Source organism: Peromyscus maniculatus, chromosome X (genome assembly GCF_049852395.1).
Source record: "Peromyscus maniculatus bairdii isolate BWxNUB_F1_BW_parent chromosome X, HU_Pman_BW_mat_3.1, whole genome shotgun sequence".
In the NCBI taxonomy this organism is placed as follows: domain Eukaryota; kingdom Metazoa; phylum Chordata; class Mammalia; order Rodentia; family Cricetidae; genus Peromyscus; species Peromyscus maniculatus.
This window is the reverse complement of record NC_134875.1, coordinates 119,132,162-119,150,603: the sequence shown is the minus strand read 5'-3', so window position 1 is coordinate 119,150,603 and position 18,442 is coordinate 119,132,162. Positions and strand designations below refer to the sequence as shown.

Genomic DNA, 18,442 nt, shown 5'->3' with positions numbered 1-18,442 from the left:
CCACCTTGCTGCTTTTCTATTGGTGCCGTTATTGTTTAGAGTGTTGGTTTTCTGGAACAGAATCTCAGTGTGAAGCCATTGCTGACCTGGATCTCACTATGGAGACCACGCTGTTCTCAGATGTGTGGTGATCATCCCACCTCTACATTCCAAGTGCTCAGATTATAAGTGTGTACCATCATACTTGGCTAGAACTTCTGAACAGTGTTTCAAGCAAAACCAAGAAAGTGAGAGGTATACAGATGAAGTCTATGATTTCTGAGGCCTTCCTGGTACTCCTGAGGCTATGCTTTCCTTGTGCTGATGGACTGTATCATTTCTTAGGCTGAAAGCAAATGAAAACAAAAATAAATCTTTCCTCTCTTAAAAAAAAATGGCTGGTTATGTCACAAATGCCTGAGCTGCCTATGTTCCTTGATGACCTGGGTCCTGGAAAGCTTTTCCCAGCCATGGCCAAATCTTGAATTCCTCAAGGACTGGTCCTCAGAGGTCAGTCTAGGAATAATCACCCATGCCATTCTGTGACTTTTCAAGGCATTCTTTCATTACCAGGACTTCTACGGTTCACATAAATGAATGTCACCTCAGTGTAGTTACCTCTTATTCAGTGGAAGAGGGTACTATAGGACAAATCATCTCACTCAGACCTATTTTTTTTCTCCAGAGGCCAACAAGCTCTTTCTGGAAAGAGTTGGCTTTTCAGGACAAGGGGCAAATTTCTGGTATCATATATGTCCTCATACAGTGAGAGAAAAACAATCTCCCACAGCTATTTTGTTTACAAAATTCAAAACCAAATAACAGTTGAGGGCAGTTTTGTACTATCTACTTAGTGATGAGAAAAAAATAAAATTACTTTTTGAGCACGATAATATTTTTATAATTAGAGATCAAAGCTGGTAGTATTAATCAGCATGTCAAATTGCCAAATGTTCCTCTGTAAAATTTCATTTTGAATTCTGGGCCAGATTTGGTTCCAAGGTTCTTGATTGTGGACTTGTGGACACCTTTCCAGGGGGAACTTGATGTGGTCCTGGCCCTGGAAGCTTTAAGACTAAATTTATCCAACCAAATCCAAGAAGGAAAAATCCCCAGCTTTTAGAATGCTCATTGTCCACTCACTCATTCATTCACACAATGAACATTCATTTTATTCTTTGAATGAACATTTATTGAGCTTACATTGCATGCCAGGTGCTACATGAAGTAGAAGGACCCCAGCCATGGGTCAGTGAGCAACCCCCTAGCCACCTATACAGTGTGGCAGCCTTGATAAAATGTGTGCAACAAAGCAGAAGCATTTGTGACTTAAACAACTAAACATGAGTTTCAGAAATTCCAAATTCAATACAAATTCATGGCAAAAGTGTTTTTAAAGGAATACACAACATCTTTTTTCACTAAAATGATATTTTCTCCGTGTTTCATCACCTGTTTCCCCCAATCCAGCTCTCCAACACCCTAAGATATTCATAGACATAAATACATATCAACTCACAAAAGTATGCTGTGTGGGTTATATGAAAATAATTTTATAAATGACTTTTCCTCTGATTTAAGTTGCGAAATTTTGAAGTACGGCCAATAAGTGATTTGGCAACAGTTAGGAAATCACAAGTTTCTGTCTTCCCATATAAACTTCTGCAAATCCTAGGTTCCGCTGATGCTAAAGAGACCAAATTTCAGAAGTTAGCCAATGTCTTCTCTCTGCACACCTACTGTACACAAGGAACCACACTTGCTACTACTGCAAGCTATTGAAAGAGAACCGTGAAGGGACAGCAACCGGAAAGAGGTAAGTGGGGCCTGATCGTGTCTCAAAGATCTCCTGCAAAACATGGTTTCCTACCCAGAAATCTGGGTTGGTGACTGCTGATGAGAACAAAGAAAGTACTAACTGAGCAAAGCAGTGGCAGAAGTCAATGGAGTCCAGCAGCACACATTGCATGCCGGGGAGGATTACCTGTCTGATGAGCATGTGTGGATGTTCGTATAAACTAATTAGAAAGTAAACTTTAAAAGCCCAATGCGGTGAAAATCATATCATTTTAAACAGGAAAGCAAGACCCTTCCAAGATAGAATTTGAGCTGGTCTATTATTTTCTGGCCCCGCTAAAGAGCGTATTTTCTTCTAGAATGACAGGGTTGGAGATGATGGGGGAGACAAACATTTTTAATCTTCCTTTGGCTGTGGAACATGGTAAGATCCCTCCCTTTACAGCAGTGGTTCTCAAACTTCCTAAGGCTGTGACCCCTTAATACAGTTCCTCATGTTGTGACTCCCCCAATCATAAAATTGTTTTCATTGATACTTCATAACTGTAATTTTGGTACTATTATGAATCGTAACATAAAAATCTGTGTTTTCCAATGGTCATAGGTGACCCAAAAAGGGTTGTAGCCGGTAGGTTGAGAACCACTGCTTTACAGACACAGATCAGTCTCTGCAGCCCAGTGATGGCTGAACTGAACTCCTAAAGGCTTGAATTTCAGTAGCAACAGCTACTTTTCCTGTTTGGAGCTTTAAAACACACATCTCACTGCCTCTGCCCCTCTTGCTCAACATTGTCTAGATACAGTAAGTGGTCTGCTTTCATCAGTGTCAAAAAGTATCAGATTGAAAAGCAAACAAACTACAAGTCTTTCTGAATGATGTATTTTATAGAAGAATCAGAGGAGTTTGAAGAGCACTTGGAAAGTCTGACTTGAAAAGAATCTCACCCAAAATTGACCATATGTGTTTTCCTCAGCCATTAATGCTTATTAAAGTCATTGGTGTGCATTTTGACAATAATTTAACGTTTATTTAACTTATTGGAAGTTAATTTTGATGCTCACTTAAGGTCTATTATGGATCTTGGATATCAACTTATTTTGCACTAAATGTTATAAATGACTTCAGTGGGCTATATGAGATTGGTCCAAATAGACCAATAGCACATGTGACATTGCAATTGAACTTGTGCAGTTTCCAGTTGGTAAATTGCTATGATGGTCAACATAGCTGTGACATTAGAAACTAGAATATAGACTAGTAACAGAATCAAAGTAAGCTTGTACAACTACCCACCTCAGTCCCATTGGTGACAGGTAGAAGTCAAGAACCTCTTGGTACAAATTAGAACCATGGAGAGAATCTTAAGGGGATAAAAGGGTTATGTCTATCTAGGCACTGGTAGCTTTTGAAGCCCCCTTGTATCTCCAATGTGAAGCCACAGTTAAAAACCATTTTCTCGGTGACAAATGAAGGGTTTGGTCTCTTCATTAATGAACACAGTATTTTCTTGGGTATAGGAGAGAAGATTCTGGAAAACCCTGAAGCTTGTTTACTAGCCACCACGGCTTGATTTCACAGAGCAAAGTAGAAGTTCCAGATCTACTTCTCTGACAAGGTGAGGTCATGGATAAATATGATGGCAGTTGATTGCCCATATACAACCCAAGATACTAGTATTATGTCTGGAGTTCAGCCTGAGCATGATGACCCCAAAGTTTTACAAGACTACTTTCTCTCACTGTTCTATATTCTACTTTCTTATGACACAGTTATGTTGTCCATCATAGAGTTCATCCTCCTTCAATCACTGCTTCTTATCTTTCCATGTGATAATTCTAAAACCAGCAGAATTTGATGGGAGAGAAGACAGGCTTGTGGGAAGCTCAGACTGAGAGAGAATGTCATGGCAGAGGTCATTAACCATAATTAGTTAAATAATAACTAGGTACATCGTTATGACAGCCACTGGGTCTGTCCTGGACATCACCATTCTGAAGGAATGCCTTTCTAAGTTTAACTGGGATGTTTAATAGAGCTGAAAGGTTTGCTATTTTTACGTGTGTGTGTGTGTGTGTGTGTGTGTGTGTGTGTGTGTGTGTGTGTGCACCTGTGTGTTCAGGAGGACATGCATATGTGTCATCCCTTAGACTATTCACTTTAATGTTTAATGTTTCAAACAGGGTTCCTTGCTTGGCTGGAACTTGCCAAATAGGCTATGTTGGGTGATCACTGAGTCCCAGTAATACAACAATCTCTGCCTTTCCAGCAACTGTACCTAGGTTTTCTTTTCTATTCTTTTTCTTCCTTCCTCCCCCACCCCACCCCTTTCTAAGGTGGTTCTGGAGGTCAAAATCAGTTCCTTGTGCTTTCAAAGCAAGCATTTTATCAACAGAGTGTTGTTGGAGGGCTTCTCTCCAGGATCCACCAAACCCTGCAGTCCCACAATCCACGTATAAAATAATCACTCAGACGCTTATATTATTTATAAACTGTATGGCCGTGGCAGGTTTCTTGCTAACTGTTTTTATATCTTAAATTAACCCATTTTTATAAATCTATACCTTTTCACATGGCTGGTGGCTGGCCATCAGTGTTTTATTTATATAGAACGATATCCACAGCAACAGAGCCATATCCCCAGGCAGATTTTTACTATTTTTTTAAAGATTTTTTTTTTTTGAGACGGGATTTTTCTGTGTAGCCTTGGCTGAGATTTTACTATTTTTAAACTATGGATGCAAACATATGATTATTCATAAATATAAACAAAGTGTTTATTTTAACACAAAGCCTGTGGTTCTGGGTGGGCATTAGCAAATCCAAGTTGTGCATTCTTTTCAGGTGATTTGAGAGCTGCTCATTGATAACTCTATCTAAACTCAGTAGCTTTGGCGTCAACCTATTGAAATTCAGAGGATCAGGAATGTCAGGGATACTCTCTGTGGTGGCCTAATCAGCACAGAAAGGCAAAGAAGAGTATCTGCCCCCAGTGTTTGTATCATATAGATTTGAAATATATGATGGTTTATCATTTTTGAGAGTTGTTTATTTGTTATTTGTTTGACTGTTTTTCTTGCATGTGTGTATTGTACCATGTGTGTGCCTGGTGCCCAGAGTTGTCAAAAATAGTGTCAGATTGCCCGGAGCTGGAGTTTTAGATGGTTGTGACTCAACAAAATGTGCTGGGAACAGAACCCAGGTCTTCTGCAAAGACAATGAGCCTCTTAACTACTGAGCCATCTCTCCAGCCCCTAGCTATGATGATTTTGCTCATCACTGTAACCAGACAATTGTCAATTTGCTCCTTAGGTTCCAGCCCTAGCTCCTTAAGTCATCTGAGCATATTTATGCTCTGTTTCAGTTTGGTTACCTACTATGGGAGCAACCTTGAATAAATTAACCTCTCAAAGTATTAAGTTCCAAGTCTGAGCAACAGAAGCTTATGATACCACCTACCTTGCTGATTTTTATGAGGATGAAATAAACAGATGCATGCACTGTACTTGCCTTATGGCAACCCCCTCCACAATCCAAAAGGCATATTTTTTGCAAATCCTTAAATATGTTGAGTCAGAAGCCATCTCTTCAGCATCAAGTACATTTGATTGGCATTATGTTTTCTCTTGTTCTCCAAAGCAGTGCATGAATCCATCAGATTTAGGGTAGACAAAATGAAGAATCAACTAAGAATGTAAATCATATTTATATATCTATTTATTTTTAATATTTATATTTTATTTTGTGTATATAAGTGTTTGCCTGCATGTATGGAAGCGTACCACATGCATGGATGGTGCCCTTGGAGACAGTGTAAGATTCCCTGGAACTGGAGTTACAGGTTGCTCTGAATCAGGATCCTTTTCAAGAGCAGTAGGTGCTCTTAAGCACTGAGCCATCTCTTAAGCCCCGTGTACATCTATGCCTTGATTAGTAAACTGGCATAACAAATCAGTGATCAATATTATCAAATAAAAACTAATCTGAAGCCATTGAAGGTAAGGCAGAGCTTCAGGCTAGCAAATTTTCAGCTCTGCTTGATCCCATCCACATGGTGCCAGAATAGCTAAGTGATTCAATTTGTATATAATGACCAATAGGATTTTTGGATCCTTTGGAGTTACCAAGCCTAAGCAGGACCATTTCCAGAAAGGGGTACAGCTGGTCTAAGGTAAATTACGCTGTGTTAAAAGAAAATCAAACTTATTTTTCTTGTATTGCTAGAGGGAAGAATTCAGGACCTCTGGCAAGCTAGGTGAACACTCAACTGACTCAACTGCTAAGCTACATTACCATATTCTTTTTGTGTTTTGTTTGTTGGTTTGGTTTGGTTTTTACTTTTTATTTTTTAGGACAGGATCTCACCAGGTAACTCGGGTTGGTCTTGTCCTCACGATTCCCTTGCCTATGAGTTAAACTTGTCTTGAAGGAAACATTGAAGATGGAGAAGGAAGGGGTTATCTATGTAAAATGACTGCTTGAATGCTAAGAGGCTAGCAAAAAGGGTGTAACTCTACACCCTGCCGCCCACCTGCACTGTGGATTGTGTGGGGTTCATTTCTGCCTCACCTAGAGGTGCTATGGTTCTAGTATTCATGCACCTAGAGCTTTCCTGTGTGAAGACCACTGGACCAACAGGTACAGGGTGGCTCCCAGCCCAACCCTAATCAGCTAGGGGGCACTTTTTGAATTGCTCTTTTCATACACCAGTGTTTCCAAAGGTGTCCATCAGGGTACAGTAGGAAAAGAAAGATTTGTGTGAGGTGACAAAGATACAGCTCCTTGGGTTGATTGATGCCTTCAAGAGAACCGAAGGCTGTGTACCATGGATGCAATCAGTGTGCAGATGATGCACAGAAAAAAAGAAAGCAATGAAACTACTTCCAGAGTGGTGGCAGCTGTTTTTCGGTAGACAAAAGGAAGTTAAGCAGTTTTCTTTCTTTCTGTTGTTACTTTTTTGGTTGCTGTTTATGATTCATGGATGTTCTTGAAATAAATGAGTTTCGGTTTTCTCTGGTTGACCAAGGTAACACCCAATAAATCCTTTGAGCCTTGCAGCTCGGTCCCCCTCTGCAGGGATTTTAGGCTGTCAGCTCAAGAGCATGACTGTGCAGAGCTTTTTGGACCAATTATCCTGGTAGCGGGGTCCACTGAACCACTGTTTTTTTTTTAACCCATTATCACTTCAATGTATAACAAAGTGTCACAAATGCGAGTGCTCAAACAGCAGAAATATATGCTTTCACTGTTTTTACCACAAGCCCAAAATCCACGAGATATAGGCAGACTGGAATCCTTTGTGGGGGCTCTGAAGAGAACTCTAAGAAAGGACGGGGCACTAGGAAGCTCAGTATTCAAGATAAATAATCTCGTTTTGCTTTCATTAAAAACAAACCAGGGACTGGAGAAACTGTTCAGCAGTTAAAAGCATGCATTGCTCTTATAGAGGATCGAGAGTTCAGTTCCCAGCACCCAAGTAGGGTGGCTCACAACCACCTGTAACACCAGTTCTAGGATATCTGATATCCTATTCTGGCCTCCAGGGGCACCTGTACTCACATGCACATCCCCAACACACACACACACACACACACACACACACACACACACACACACACACACACACAAGTATACACAATTTAAAATAAAAATAAATCGTTCATAAAAAGAAAGAAATTACAAATCAGGCCAGGTGTGATGACATGCAAGTGTAATCCTGGCATTCAGGGAGCTAAGGAGGATCATGAGTTCAAGGCCAGTCTGGGCTACAGACTGAGATCCTGTCTCAAAACAAAAAGAAAATAAAAAACTCAGCAAGCCTCAGCCCTCAACCCATATCTGTTTATGTGTAGAATGTTCTGTTGGAACTGGAGCCAAGGTGAGGGGAGCAAATGAGGCCTTGCCCTTTTTAAAGATGCTTTTTGGTCCATCATGGATTTTCATTGACCACGTTTTGTTTTCAAGGTCCCCTATCATTTTGGGGTTATGACATGTGTCTCCCTAGGGTCACCTTGATCCAGACCCTACTTCCCCAAAGTGAGTCCATGCAGCTTCCTGCCCAGGCAGCTGAAGTGGATGTTCACCAGTGAGACAGATGCCAGAGTTCCCAGAGCTGAGCATGGAATGAGTATAGTGTCCTGCGTTCCACCGGCAGAGCATTCTTTAACCCTCTATCCCTTCCTGTTCTCTCTCCAGTAGCTCATACTGGCCTTGACTTCTGTCTAAGGCTCCTAGATTTCACCATTCCAGACTGTAAGTCTTGGTAAGGGGTGGAATGAGGATAATCTAACATAAAATATATAACATAATACATACATAACATTATATATATTATATGGGGGTGTTATACCTGGTTGTATGTCTGTCCATCACTTCCATTCAGTGTCTATAGAAGCCAGAGGAGGGTGTTGGATCCCCTGCAACTGGAGTTAGAAACAGTTATAAGCTATCATGTGGGTGCTGGGTATTTAACCCAGGTCCTCCAGAAGAGCAGCCAGTGCTCTTAACCACTGGGCCCTCTCTCCACTCCCCAGTCTAACTTCTTTTTCAAACTCTTAACCAATCCACTGGTCTGCCTCCTCTGAGATAGCTTTGCTTCCCAACTCCCAAACCTTCCCAGGATTCTATGATGCAAACTATTCCATGGAATTCCCCCATCTCTGTATGTGTCTGTCTCTGTGTGTCTGCTTCTATATATTTTATTTTCATTATTGCATTTCTGTGTTTTATTTGAAAAGTTGTTGCTTCTCTATTTTATTCTCATAGGCATCGTTTCATATGTGTTTTATACTATGGTGAACATGAATTTGTGGTAGAGCACTTGCCCCAGCATGTGTAAGGTCCTAAATTCCATCTCTAACATGTCAAAGAGGGAAGGAGAGTGAAGGGTGAAGAGGAGAGAAGAAAGGATTAAGGAAGAGAAGAGAAGAAGGAGGGAGAAGAGGAGAGAGAAGAGAACTGAAGGAGGTGAGGGGAATAAGGAGAGAAAGAAGGAAAAAGAAGATAGATTTTGGTCCATGTTCTACTAGGCTGTGTTCATAAGAGGGCTCTACATATTAAGTATGTATCAAGCACAAATAGTCAGATGAAATGGATCAAAGAGTCTAGGAAGAAAGGGAGGATGGAAGGAGGAGAGAAAGAGGACAGGAGAGGAGAGAGAGGAAAGGAGGAAAAGGAAAAAGAAGTCTACCTTACTTCATCTGGTGATTCAGCTTCCATTTGCTACCCTTACAGTAACACTTTACTGAAGAAATGCAGCCTTTGCTAGGTTATTTTGATGTCTACGCTCTCTGCCCCTCTAAAATCCAGACGGATATGGTATGCTCTGCCAGGGAGTATTTGATGACGTTCCCTGGACTTCGGCTGAGTACCTTGCAATTAGCAATTGTGGTATTTTGAATGAGAATAGCCCCCATAGCCTTATAAATTTGAATGTTTGATTCCCAGTTGGTACACTATTTAGGAAGGATTAAGAGGTGTGGCCTTCTTGAAAGTGGTGTATCTCTAGTGGTAGACTTTGAAGTTTCAAAAGCCCGCACCAGGTCCAATCTCCCCCTATTTCTGCCTACAACTTTGTGTCAGATGTAAGCTCTCAGCTACTGTACTGCCCCAGGACCATGCCTGCCTGCCTGCTGCCATGCTCCTCACTGTGGTAATCATGGACCAACCTTCTGAAACTGTAAGTAAGCCTCCTACTAGATGCCTTTTGTTATATAAGCTGCCTTGGTCACGGTTTCTCTTCACAGTAAGAGACAGTAACTAGGACAAAAATGAACAGAAACTCTGTGAGGGCCTGTGTGGAGTGTCCAGGCATCAACTGGTCAATCAGCCATTTCTCCTCAACTTTCTTGCTGTCCACTGCTCACCATTCGATGCGCTTTTCAAATTTCAGCTATTTGGAATGTGTTCCACTCATGTTTTGTCTCAGTGTCTTTTGAGAACCTAGTGTTAGAAACTTCCGGCTCTTCACTCAGTTCTTTTTTTCCATGACCCATGACTCATACCCAGTTACTTTAGACAGTGTGTGAGACTGGTTTCATCCTGAAGGAACTTTGAGCAACCCTCCATAGACTCCTCTATTGGTGGCAAATGGTTCCTAGCGCTTTTCATGCTCAATTGCTCTGCTTTGTATGAAATAGATAATTGTGTTTGAAACTAGGTATGGAAATCTTAATTTGAAGAAAGTGGGGCCACAGTAGATGGAGCCTGTTCTCTTGATTCACCAAGAATGTCTTACCTATTGATAGCTTTATTAGTTTGCAAAGGAAAATGTCTGGGATACGGTTTTACCATGACACATGTTTCCCATAGTCCTCTTTAAAAATCAATGTTTTTTTTTTTTTATTTTGTAGTTGCAAGTTGTAATAGGAACCTTACCAAAACTCTCTCAGTGAGATGATCGAGGTCTGTATCAACTGGGAAAGTCATGTTGATAGCATGTAGTCTTGGTCTTATTAGAATGACACACTGTATTTCAATGATGCCGTTCTTCCAAAACCTATAGCCTCAGTCTAATCATAACAAAAATGTCATGTAAGTACAACTGAAGCACCTTCTACATAACCCTCTGCCTTCTCATCTTTACTATCTTCCATCTAAACTTCTACCTAACTTTCTAACTTTCAGTATACACATCAGATAGGCAGGTATATTTTTTTCTAGTGTTAAGTTTGAAAACAATTCCTGAAATGAAATACACACCCAATAAATATTTGCTGAATGCATGAATATAAAAATTGTTATATATTTTTCCATTTCTATACAGTATTCTGTGATAGGACTACAACCAGACCTCTATCCATAAACATTTAGATTGTTTTCAATCTTTTGCTATTGATAAAGTTTTGCTTAGAACATCTTTCTGTGTAGACATTGGCATGTGTAGCTATGTCTTCAGGATCTACTTCTAGAATTGAAATTGCTGCTTCCAGGTATATACTTCTGGTTTTTGAAAGGTGTTAAAAACTGCTGTCCACTTTAGAGGTAGCATTAACTTCTATTTCTACCAGCAAAATATGAGAGTTCCTGTTTCACAACAGGTCCATCTGGACAACAGATTTAGTTTAAAACTGAGATCAGTGTAATTTATGGAGTGAGATGTGTTTTTCTGTGCTTAAGAAGTATTCAAAAGGGTGGGAGAGATCGCTTGGTGGTTCACAGAACTCTTCCAGAGCACCCAGGTTCAGTTCCCAGCACCTACATGGTAGCTCACCACTGTCAGTAGCAGGGGGCCCAATACCCTCTTCTGGCCTCTAAGGATACCAGGCACACATGGTACACAGACATACAACCAGACAAAATGTCTATATACATAAACACCTACTCACATTTTTAGTTTTTAATATAAATGGACAGATGAAACAGATCAGAGAGTCTGAAAATGGATCCAAATATGCAAAAGAGTTGTACGTGGAACATTGAGCATAGCAAAGCAGGGGTCGGGTGATTCAGCAGGTGATTCTGAGACAACTGGCACTCCATTTAGAGAAGAATAATTTGCCAAGTGGTGGTAGCTCACGCCTTTAATCCTGGCACTTGGGAGGCAGAGGCTGGTGGATCTCTGAGTTCAAGGCCAACCTGGTCTACAGAGCAAATCCCAAGACAGCAAGGGCTACACAGAGAAGCCTTATCTCAAAATAAAACAAAACAAAACAGAAAAAAATAAGACTTTACCTCTCACACTTAATGCCAAAAGAGTTTTAGTGGGGTAAGTTATTTTAATGTGAGAAAATGAAGTCATAAATTTAACAGGGAAAAATGTTAGGGAAATTGCTGTTTCTAGCAATTGTTGTTTCTAGCAATGTAAAGAACTATGAAAAATGATATGTGTCATCACCACAGATGAACAAAAACAGGAGGGGAAATAACTACAAGATCTATGGAAAGCAGGTGATGACTTCAACTTAAGTGTCCTGGATGGTACTGTTATAGATGAGGGACTTGAGTTCTTGGGAACTGGACAAAGTTTTATCAAGAGTTATGTTAAATAGGGCTGGAGAAACAACTCAGTGGATAAAGCACTTACTGTGTAGTATGAGGACCTTAGTTCTGAGCCCCCAGAAGCCACATATAAGCTGAGCAAATGTGGTGGCCTACCTGTAATCCCAGCTCTCAGGAGACAGACACACTGGATCTCTGAGGCAAGCTGCCTAGCTAGATTAGCCAAATTAGTAAACTTTGTGTTTCCCGAGAGATCTCACTTCAGTAAGTAAAGTGGGCAGTGATAGAGGAAGAAAATTTGTGTCAATATCTGGGTTCCACATGCATGCATGCACACTAATACACACATGTCCACATACATGCACCCACACGCATGCATACACACTACATATGCAAAAAAATTATACCACTAGTTTGCTGCTAAAAAACATATGCCATGCCATGCTATAGACTTTGTATTACCCACAACCATGCTTCATCTCAGACCTGATGTGGTGGGGGCATCTTGATTAATGCTTCTTCAAAATTTTCTTGTCATCATATCTCAAAGAGTTTCATCTTTAACTTTTTTTTAGCCCCCTGGAAGGTAAAACATACAAATATTCTGAAACTCATTGGATATAATGTATTAAACTATCAGTAGCATTTCATACCTCAAAGCTCATGTGAGTATGATGGAGCAGTGCTAATTTCACCAAGAAATGCCCAGCAACTGTTGCCACTCTAATACTGTACTTCCACTTTTGGTTTTCCTTAGGAGAACATGTCCCTTCAGCCATGGATTCTGACCTACTTTTGCCTGCTCACCTCTGGAGCCAGTGGGTCCTTTTTCAAAGCAAATTATTCCAGAAGCTATCCCTGTGATGAGAAAAGACATAAGGCCCTTGTGATTGCAGAATGCAATGAACGTCGACTACAAGAAGTTCCCCAAACTATAGGCAAATACGTGACAGAAATAGACTTGTCCGACAATTTCATCACGCACATAACAAGCAAGTCCTTTCAAGAGCTGCAGAACCTCACTAAAATAAATCTGAACCGCAATGCCAACCAACAGCACCCAAATGAAAATAAAAATGGTATGAATATTACAGATGGGGCATTCCTTAACCTACGTAATCTAAAGGAGTTACTGCTTGAAGACAACCAGTTAGACGCTATGCCTGCTGGCTTGCCTGAGTCTTTGACAGAACTTAGCCTGATTCAAAACAATATAATTATGGTAACTAAAAACAACACTCTGGGGCTTAGGAACTTGGAAAGACTCTATTTGGGTTGGAACTGCTATTTTTATTGTAATCAAAACTTCATTGTGGAAGATGGGGCATTTCAAAACCTTACACGTTTGAAAGAGCTCTCGTTATCTTTCAACAGTCTTGTCCATGTGCCTCCCAAACTACCAAGCTCCCTAACAAAACTTTTTCTGAGCAATGCCAAGATCATGAATATAACTGAGGAAGACTTCAAGGGACTGGAACAATTAATAGTACTAGATTTGAGTGGAAACTGTCCAATGTGTTTCAATGCCCCATTTAATTGTACACCTTGCAGAATAAACTCGTCCCTCAACATACATCGTTTTGCTTTTCGAAGTCTCACCCAACTTCGCTATCTAAACCTCTCCAGCACTTCCCTCCAGTCGATTCCTTCCACCTGGTTTGACAATTTGACAAATCTGAAGGAACTCTATCTTGAATTCAACTATTTAGTGCAAGAAATTGCCTCAGGGGAATTCTTAACAAAACTACCCAGTTTACAAGTCCTTGATCTATCTTTCAACTTTCAACATGAAAAACATTTACAATCTATTACTATTTCCCCAAACTTCTCTATGCTTCATTCTCTCAAGAAATTGCACTTAAAGGGCTATGTGTTCCGAGAACTTAAACGGGAACATTTCAAGCCCCTCCAGAGTCTTCCAAACTTAACGACTATCAACTTGGGCATTAACTTTATTACAAAAATTGATTTTAAAGTTTTCCAAGATTTTCCCAATCTTAAAGTTATTTACTTGTCAGGAAACCGTATATCACCTCCAGTAGATTGTACAAACAGCGCCTCTTTGCCAAATCATATTCTTAAACCTCGCTCAATAGTCCCTGAGTTTGATCCACACTTGAATTTTTATCATAGCACCAAACCTTTAATGAAAAAACAGTGTACTAATTATGGCAAGGCCTTGGATTTAAGCTTGAACAATATTTTCTTTATTGGGAAAAATCAGTTTGAAGGTTTTCAGGACATTGCCTGCTTAAATCTGTCCTTCAATGCCAACAATCAAGTGTTGAATGGCACAGAATTCTCAGCCATGCCCCACATCAAATATTTGGATTTATCCAACAACAGATTAGACTTTGATGATAACAAGGCTTTCAGTGAGCTTCACAACCTAGAAGTGCTTGACCTGAGCCACAATGCACACTATTTCAGTATTGCAGGGGTAACACACCGTCTAGGATTTATCCAGAACTTAACAAACCTCACGGTGTTAAACCTGAGCTACAATGGCATTTACACCCTCACAGAGGACAAAGAGCTGAAAAGCATGTCCCTGAAAGAATTGGTTTTTAGCGGAAACCGCCTTGACCTTTTGTGGAATGCAGATGATAACAGCTACTGGACCATTTTCAGAAATCTCCAGAATCTGACACACCTGGACTTATCTTACAATAACCTTCAACAAATCCCAAATGAAGCATTCCTCAGCTTGCCCCAGAGCCTCAAAGAGTTACGTGTCAGTGGTAACAAGCTACGTTTCTTTAACTGGACATCACTCCAGCATTTTCCTCAGCTCTATTTGCTGGACTTGCGGAGAAACAAGCTGTATTTTCTAAGCAATTGCCTATCTAAGTTTACACATTCCCTGAAGACACTGCTGCTGGGTCACAATAAGTTCTCTCACCTGCCCTCTGGCTTCCTCGCTGAAGCCAGTAGTCTGGTGCACCTGGATCTAAGTTTCAACATGATAAAGATGATCAATAAGTCCTCCCTGCAAACTAAGACTAAAACAAACTTGTCTGTTCTAGAACTAAGTGGGAACCATTTTGACTGCACATGTGACATAAGTGATTTTCGAATCTGGATAGATGAAAATGTGAATATCACAATTCCTAGACTGGTAGATGTTATTTGTTCCAGTCCTGGGGATCAAAAAGGAAAGAGTATCATGAGTCTAGAGCTCATGACTTGTCTTTCGGATACCACTGCAGCGATCCTGTTTTCCCTCACATTCCTTATCACCTCTGTGGTTATGTTGACTGCCTTGGTTCATCGTCTGTTTTACTGGGATGTTTGGTTTATCTATCACATGTGTTCAGCGAAGTTAAGAGGCTACAGGTCTTTGGCCACATCCCGAACTTTCTATGATGCTTACATTTCTTATGACACCAAAGATGTGTCTGTTACTGACTGGGTAATCAATGAGCTTCGCTACCACCTTGAAGAGAGTGAAGACAAAAATGTCCTCCTTTGCTTAGAGGAGAGGGATTGGGATCCGGGATTAGCCATTATCGATAACCTCATGCAGAGCATAAACCAGAGCAAGAAAACAATCTTTGTTTTAACCAAAAAATATGCCAAGAGCTGGAACTTTAAAACGGCTTTCTACTTGGCCTTGCAAAGGCTGATGGATGAGAACATGGATGTGATTATCTTCATTCTCCTAGAACCTGTGTTACAGTACTCACAGTACCTGAGACTGCGGCAGAGAATCTGTAAGAGCTCCATCCTCCAGTGGCCTGACAACCCCAAAGCAGAAAACTTGTTTTGGCAAAGTCTAAAAAACGTGGTCTTGACTGAAAATGATTCACGGTATAACAATTTGTACACTGATTCCATTAGGCAATACTAATGCTGGGAAGTCATGACTCCATACCATCATAAAAACACACAGCTTCTCTTTGCAATGAACTGTGGTAAGCGCAGGGACACATGGCTTCTGGAGGTGCTGAGAAAAAGTAAATATTATGTGCTCAGCCCTAAACAGGACACTTGTACCAGCCCCTCTAGAGCTCAGGTAACTTTGTGGAGGAAGGGGTGGAAAGAATGGATGATGGAGAAGGGCTGAAAATGCTATCTTCTGGGATTGACACAGCCTCTGTAATCATGATCTCATAGCAACTATGGTTGCCTAAAGTGGGCCTACACAAAAGTACTGAGCATGAGGGCTGGAGAGATGGCTCAGAGGTTAAGAGCACGGACTGTTCTTCCAGAGGTCCTGAGTTCAATTCCCAGCAAACACATGGTGGCTCACAACCATCTGTAATGAGATCTGGTGCCCTCTTCTGGCCTGTAGTCACATATGCTGTATATATAATAAATAAATAAGTAAATCTTAAAAAAATTGATCTTATTTTAAAAAAGTACTGAGCATGAGAAAGGTCTTATAAAGGTTGGCAGCAGTGAGAGGGAGAGAGAAAATGGTGGGCATAAGAGTAACTGAGAATGCATCGGTCTCTCTTAGAGACTTCACTCTGAGATCCACTCCCAAGCTCACATCCATGCAATTATCCTCAAGATTCACTTTCTCCTATATGTTAGTCAAAGACTGCTCTCAGCTGCCTACTATGTGGGTTTTTCTCCCAAGGCAGCTTGCTTCATCAAAGGCAAGAAGAGGGGACACAGAGGTCTATAACAAGAGCCACTCTTTTGGAAGCTAATAGGGCAAATGAGAGCCCACCACTGCAGCAGTATTCTATTTTAAAGTCAGTCATTAACTGTTTCCTTGGACTGAAATTGAGGGATAGCCTGCCATCTTTATCACAGATCATCAATACCAGAGGGTTAGATCACATGGGCAATCTTCTCAGGCAGCCTATTATAGCTACTTTTCAATCTCTAAGAATATTTGCTACTGTAACTTGACATTAAGATGGTAGTGAAATTGATGATATAGGCATGGATATGGGGTTATATTACATTGTGATTGCATTGATCCTTTTTTACAATGACTTCTTAAAATATTTTTCAAGATTATAATATAATTACATCATTTCCTCCTTCTCTTCCCTCCCTCCAAATCCTCTCACATAACCCGCTTTGATTTACAGACACTGCCTACAATATTTACTTTTAAGGTTTGGTGTTACTTAAAAACTGAAAGGGATAGTTTTCAAATTCCTTTTATTCTTAACCATTTTTAAAGGCATCCATTTAAATGAAAAGCTTTTGAAGTATTTGTTAATTCCCATTGGAATCTTAAAATGAATGATTAATAATTCTTCATTTTAAATGACAAATGTGTGATAAATCTATAATAGGAAACCAGAATTGTAATATAAAAGTTGTCATCTATATTGATTATTGTTGAGATTTTTTTTTTTGAAAAATTTCAGGGAAAAATCAAAAGGGAAGCAGCTTTCACAATTAGACAATTATTATAGAGAAATTAATTCTATCTTATTTTAGTCTCAGAAGAAAAAATTCCAAGTGTCTATTGGTTTCTTTTACTAATTCTCCTGAACAGAACAAGTTTGACACTTCTCACTACATCTAAAAGCCTCTTGCTTCTTTTGGTCAGGCTATAGCATCCTCTTTTATTGGTGTGAAGCATCTTGTGAAATTTATATGAAAACAACCAGAGATTATGCAAATATAAGAACATAAGGCCTGAGAAGATAGCTCCCTTGGTAAAGTGCTTGCCACATGAGGACTCAGAGGAGTTCTCATAACACTAGTTAAAAAAAGAAAAAGAAAAAGAAAAAGAAAAGGCCAGGTGTGGTAGAATGTACTTAGAATCCCAGGGCAGGGGTTGGTGATAGTGGAAAGATGGCTTGATGGCCAGCCAGCCTATCACAATCAGTGGAGCCCTAGGTCTCAGTGAGTGATCCTACCTCAAAATGCCAGTGTAGATGATACCCAAGAAAAACAACAACCAAGTTGTCTCCAAATAAACTCACATATATGAACATGTGCAACTACCCAGAAAGGGGGAGAATCCCTTTAAATGTAAAGAAGAAACCCCTTCAAAGCACCATCTTTCCTTAAACACAGTTTGTATTACCGTTGTTAAGTACAGCTTTCGTTACCTTGCAGGATGGGATATTATAAAATATGCATTTCTAAGGACTTTACCAAAATAGTATGTTATAATATTATTTAATATGGACAAAACAGAAATTAGAACAAGTTGGCCAAAGACAATTTAATTTTGTCACATTGAACCTGTTTTGTGACCAGGATAAGTTTGTAGGAACAAATGAGGCATGAGGACAAATATCTAAAATACAAAATCATCCTACCAAACTGACACAAAAGAGTGACAGGAGCAGCTAGAGATTGTCTCTTGTCTTGGTTGCTTTGGGCTGCGGTCCTGTGGTACACAGTACCACAGACTGACTGGCTTCCACATAACTGAAATTGGATTCCATCGGCTGTACAGATTTCAAGTGTGAAATGAGGGCACCAGCATGACTGGGTTCTAGTTAGTGTTCTCTTTTGTGTTGCTGACTGCGGATTCCCATGGTAAAAACACGTGAGTGAGCTCTCTGGGGGTGCTTTACACAATAGCCCTCATCTCATTCCCAAGGGCTTCACTACCTAGTTACTTTCCAAAGGCTTCACTTCCTAGTAACCATACTAGCGGGGTTAGGCTTTCCACAGAAGTTAAGTTAGCACAAGCAGTCAGTTCATAATATCCCTGTTGTCACAACATTAACTTCATGACTGATAAAAATATTTTCTTCTAGTCCCTAATAGTTTTGATTAAAAAAAAAATTAAGTAGACATTGT

General features: G+C 40.1%; 1 protein-coding gene across 2 annotated transcripts; it reads left to right on the top strand.

The window, feature by feature from the left end:
• Window positions 1-1,503: 1,503 nt before the first annotated feature.
• Window positions 1,504-16,987, top strand: Tlr8 (toll like receptor 8). Of its 2 annotated transcripts, none has more exons than XM_076561560.1 (2): window positions 1,504-1,795; window positions 12,471-16,987. In XM_076561560.1, exon 2 carries the CDS (start codon window positions 12,477-12,479, stop codon window positions 15,561-15,563), a length of 3,087 nt encoding a protein of 1,028 aa, XP_076417675.1. In that variant the 5' UTR covers window positions 1,504-1,795; window positions 12,471-12,476; the 3' UTR covers window positions 15,564-16,987. The 2 variants fall into 2 exon arrangements, with proteins under 2 accessions (XP_076417675.1, XP_076417676.1); XM_076561561.1 differs by lacking the exon at window positions 1,504-1,795 and adding an exon at window positions 2,939-3,392.
• The last annotated feature ends 1,455 nt before the right edge of the window (window positions 16,988-18,442 follow it).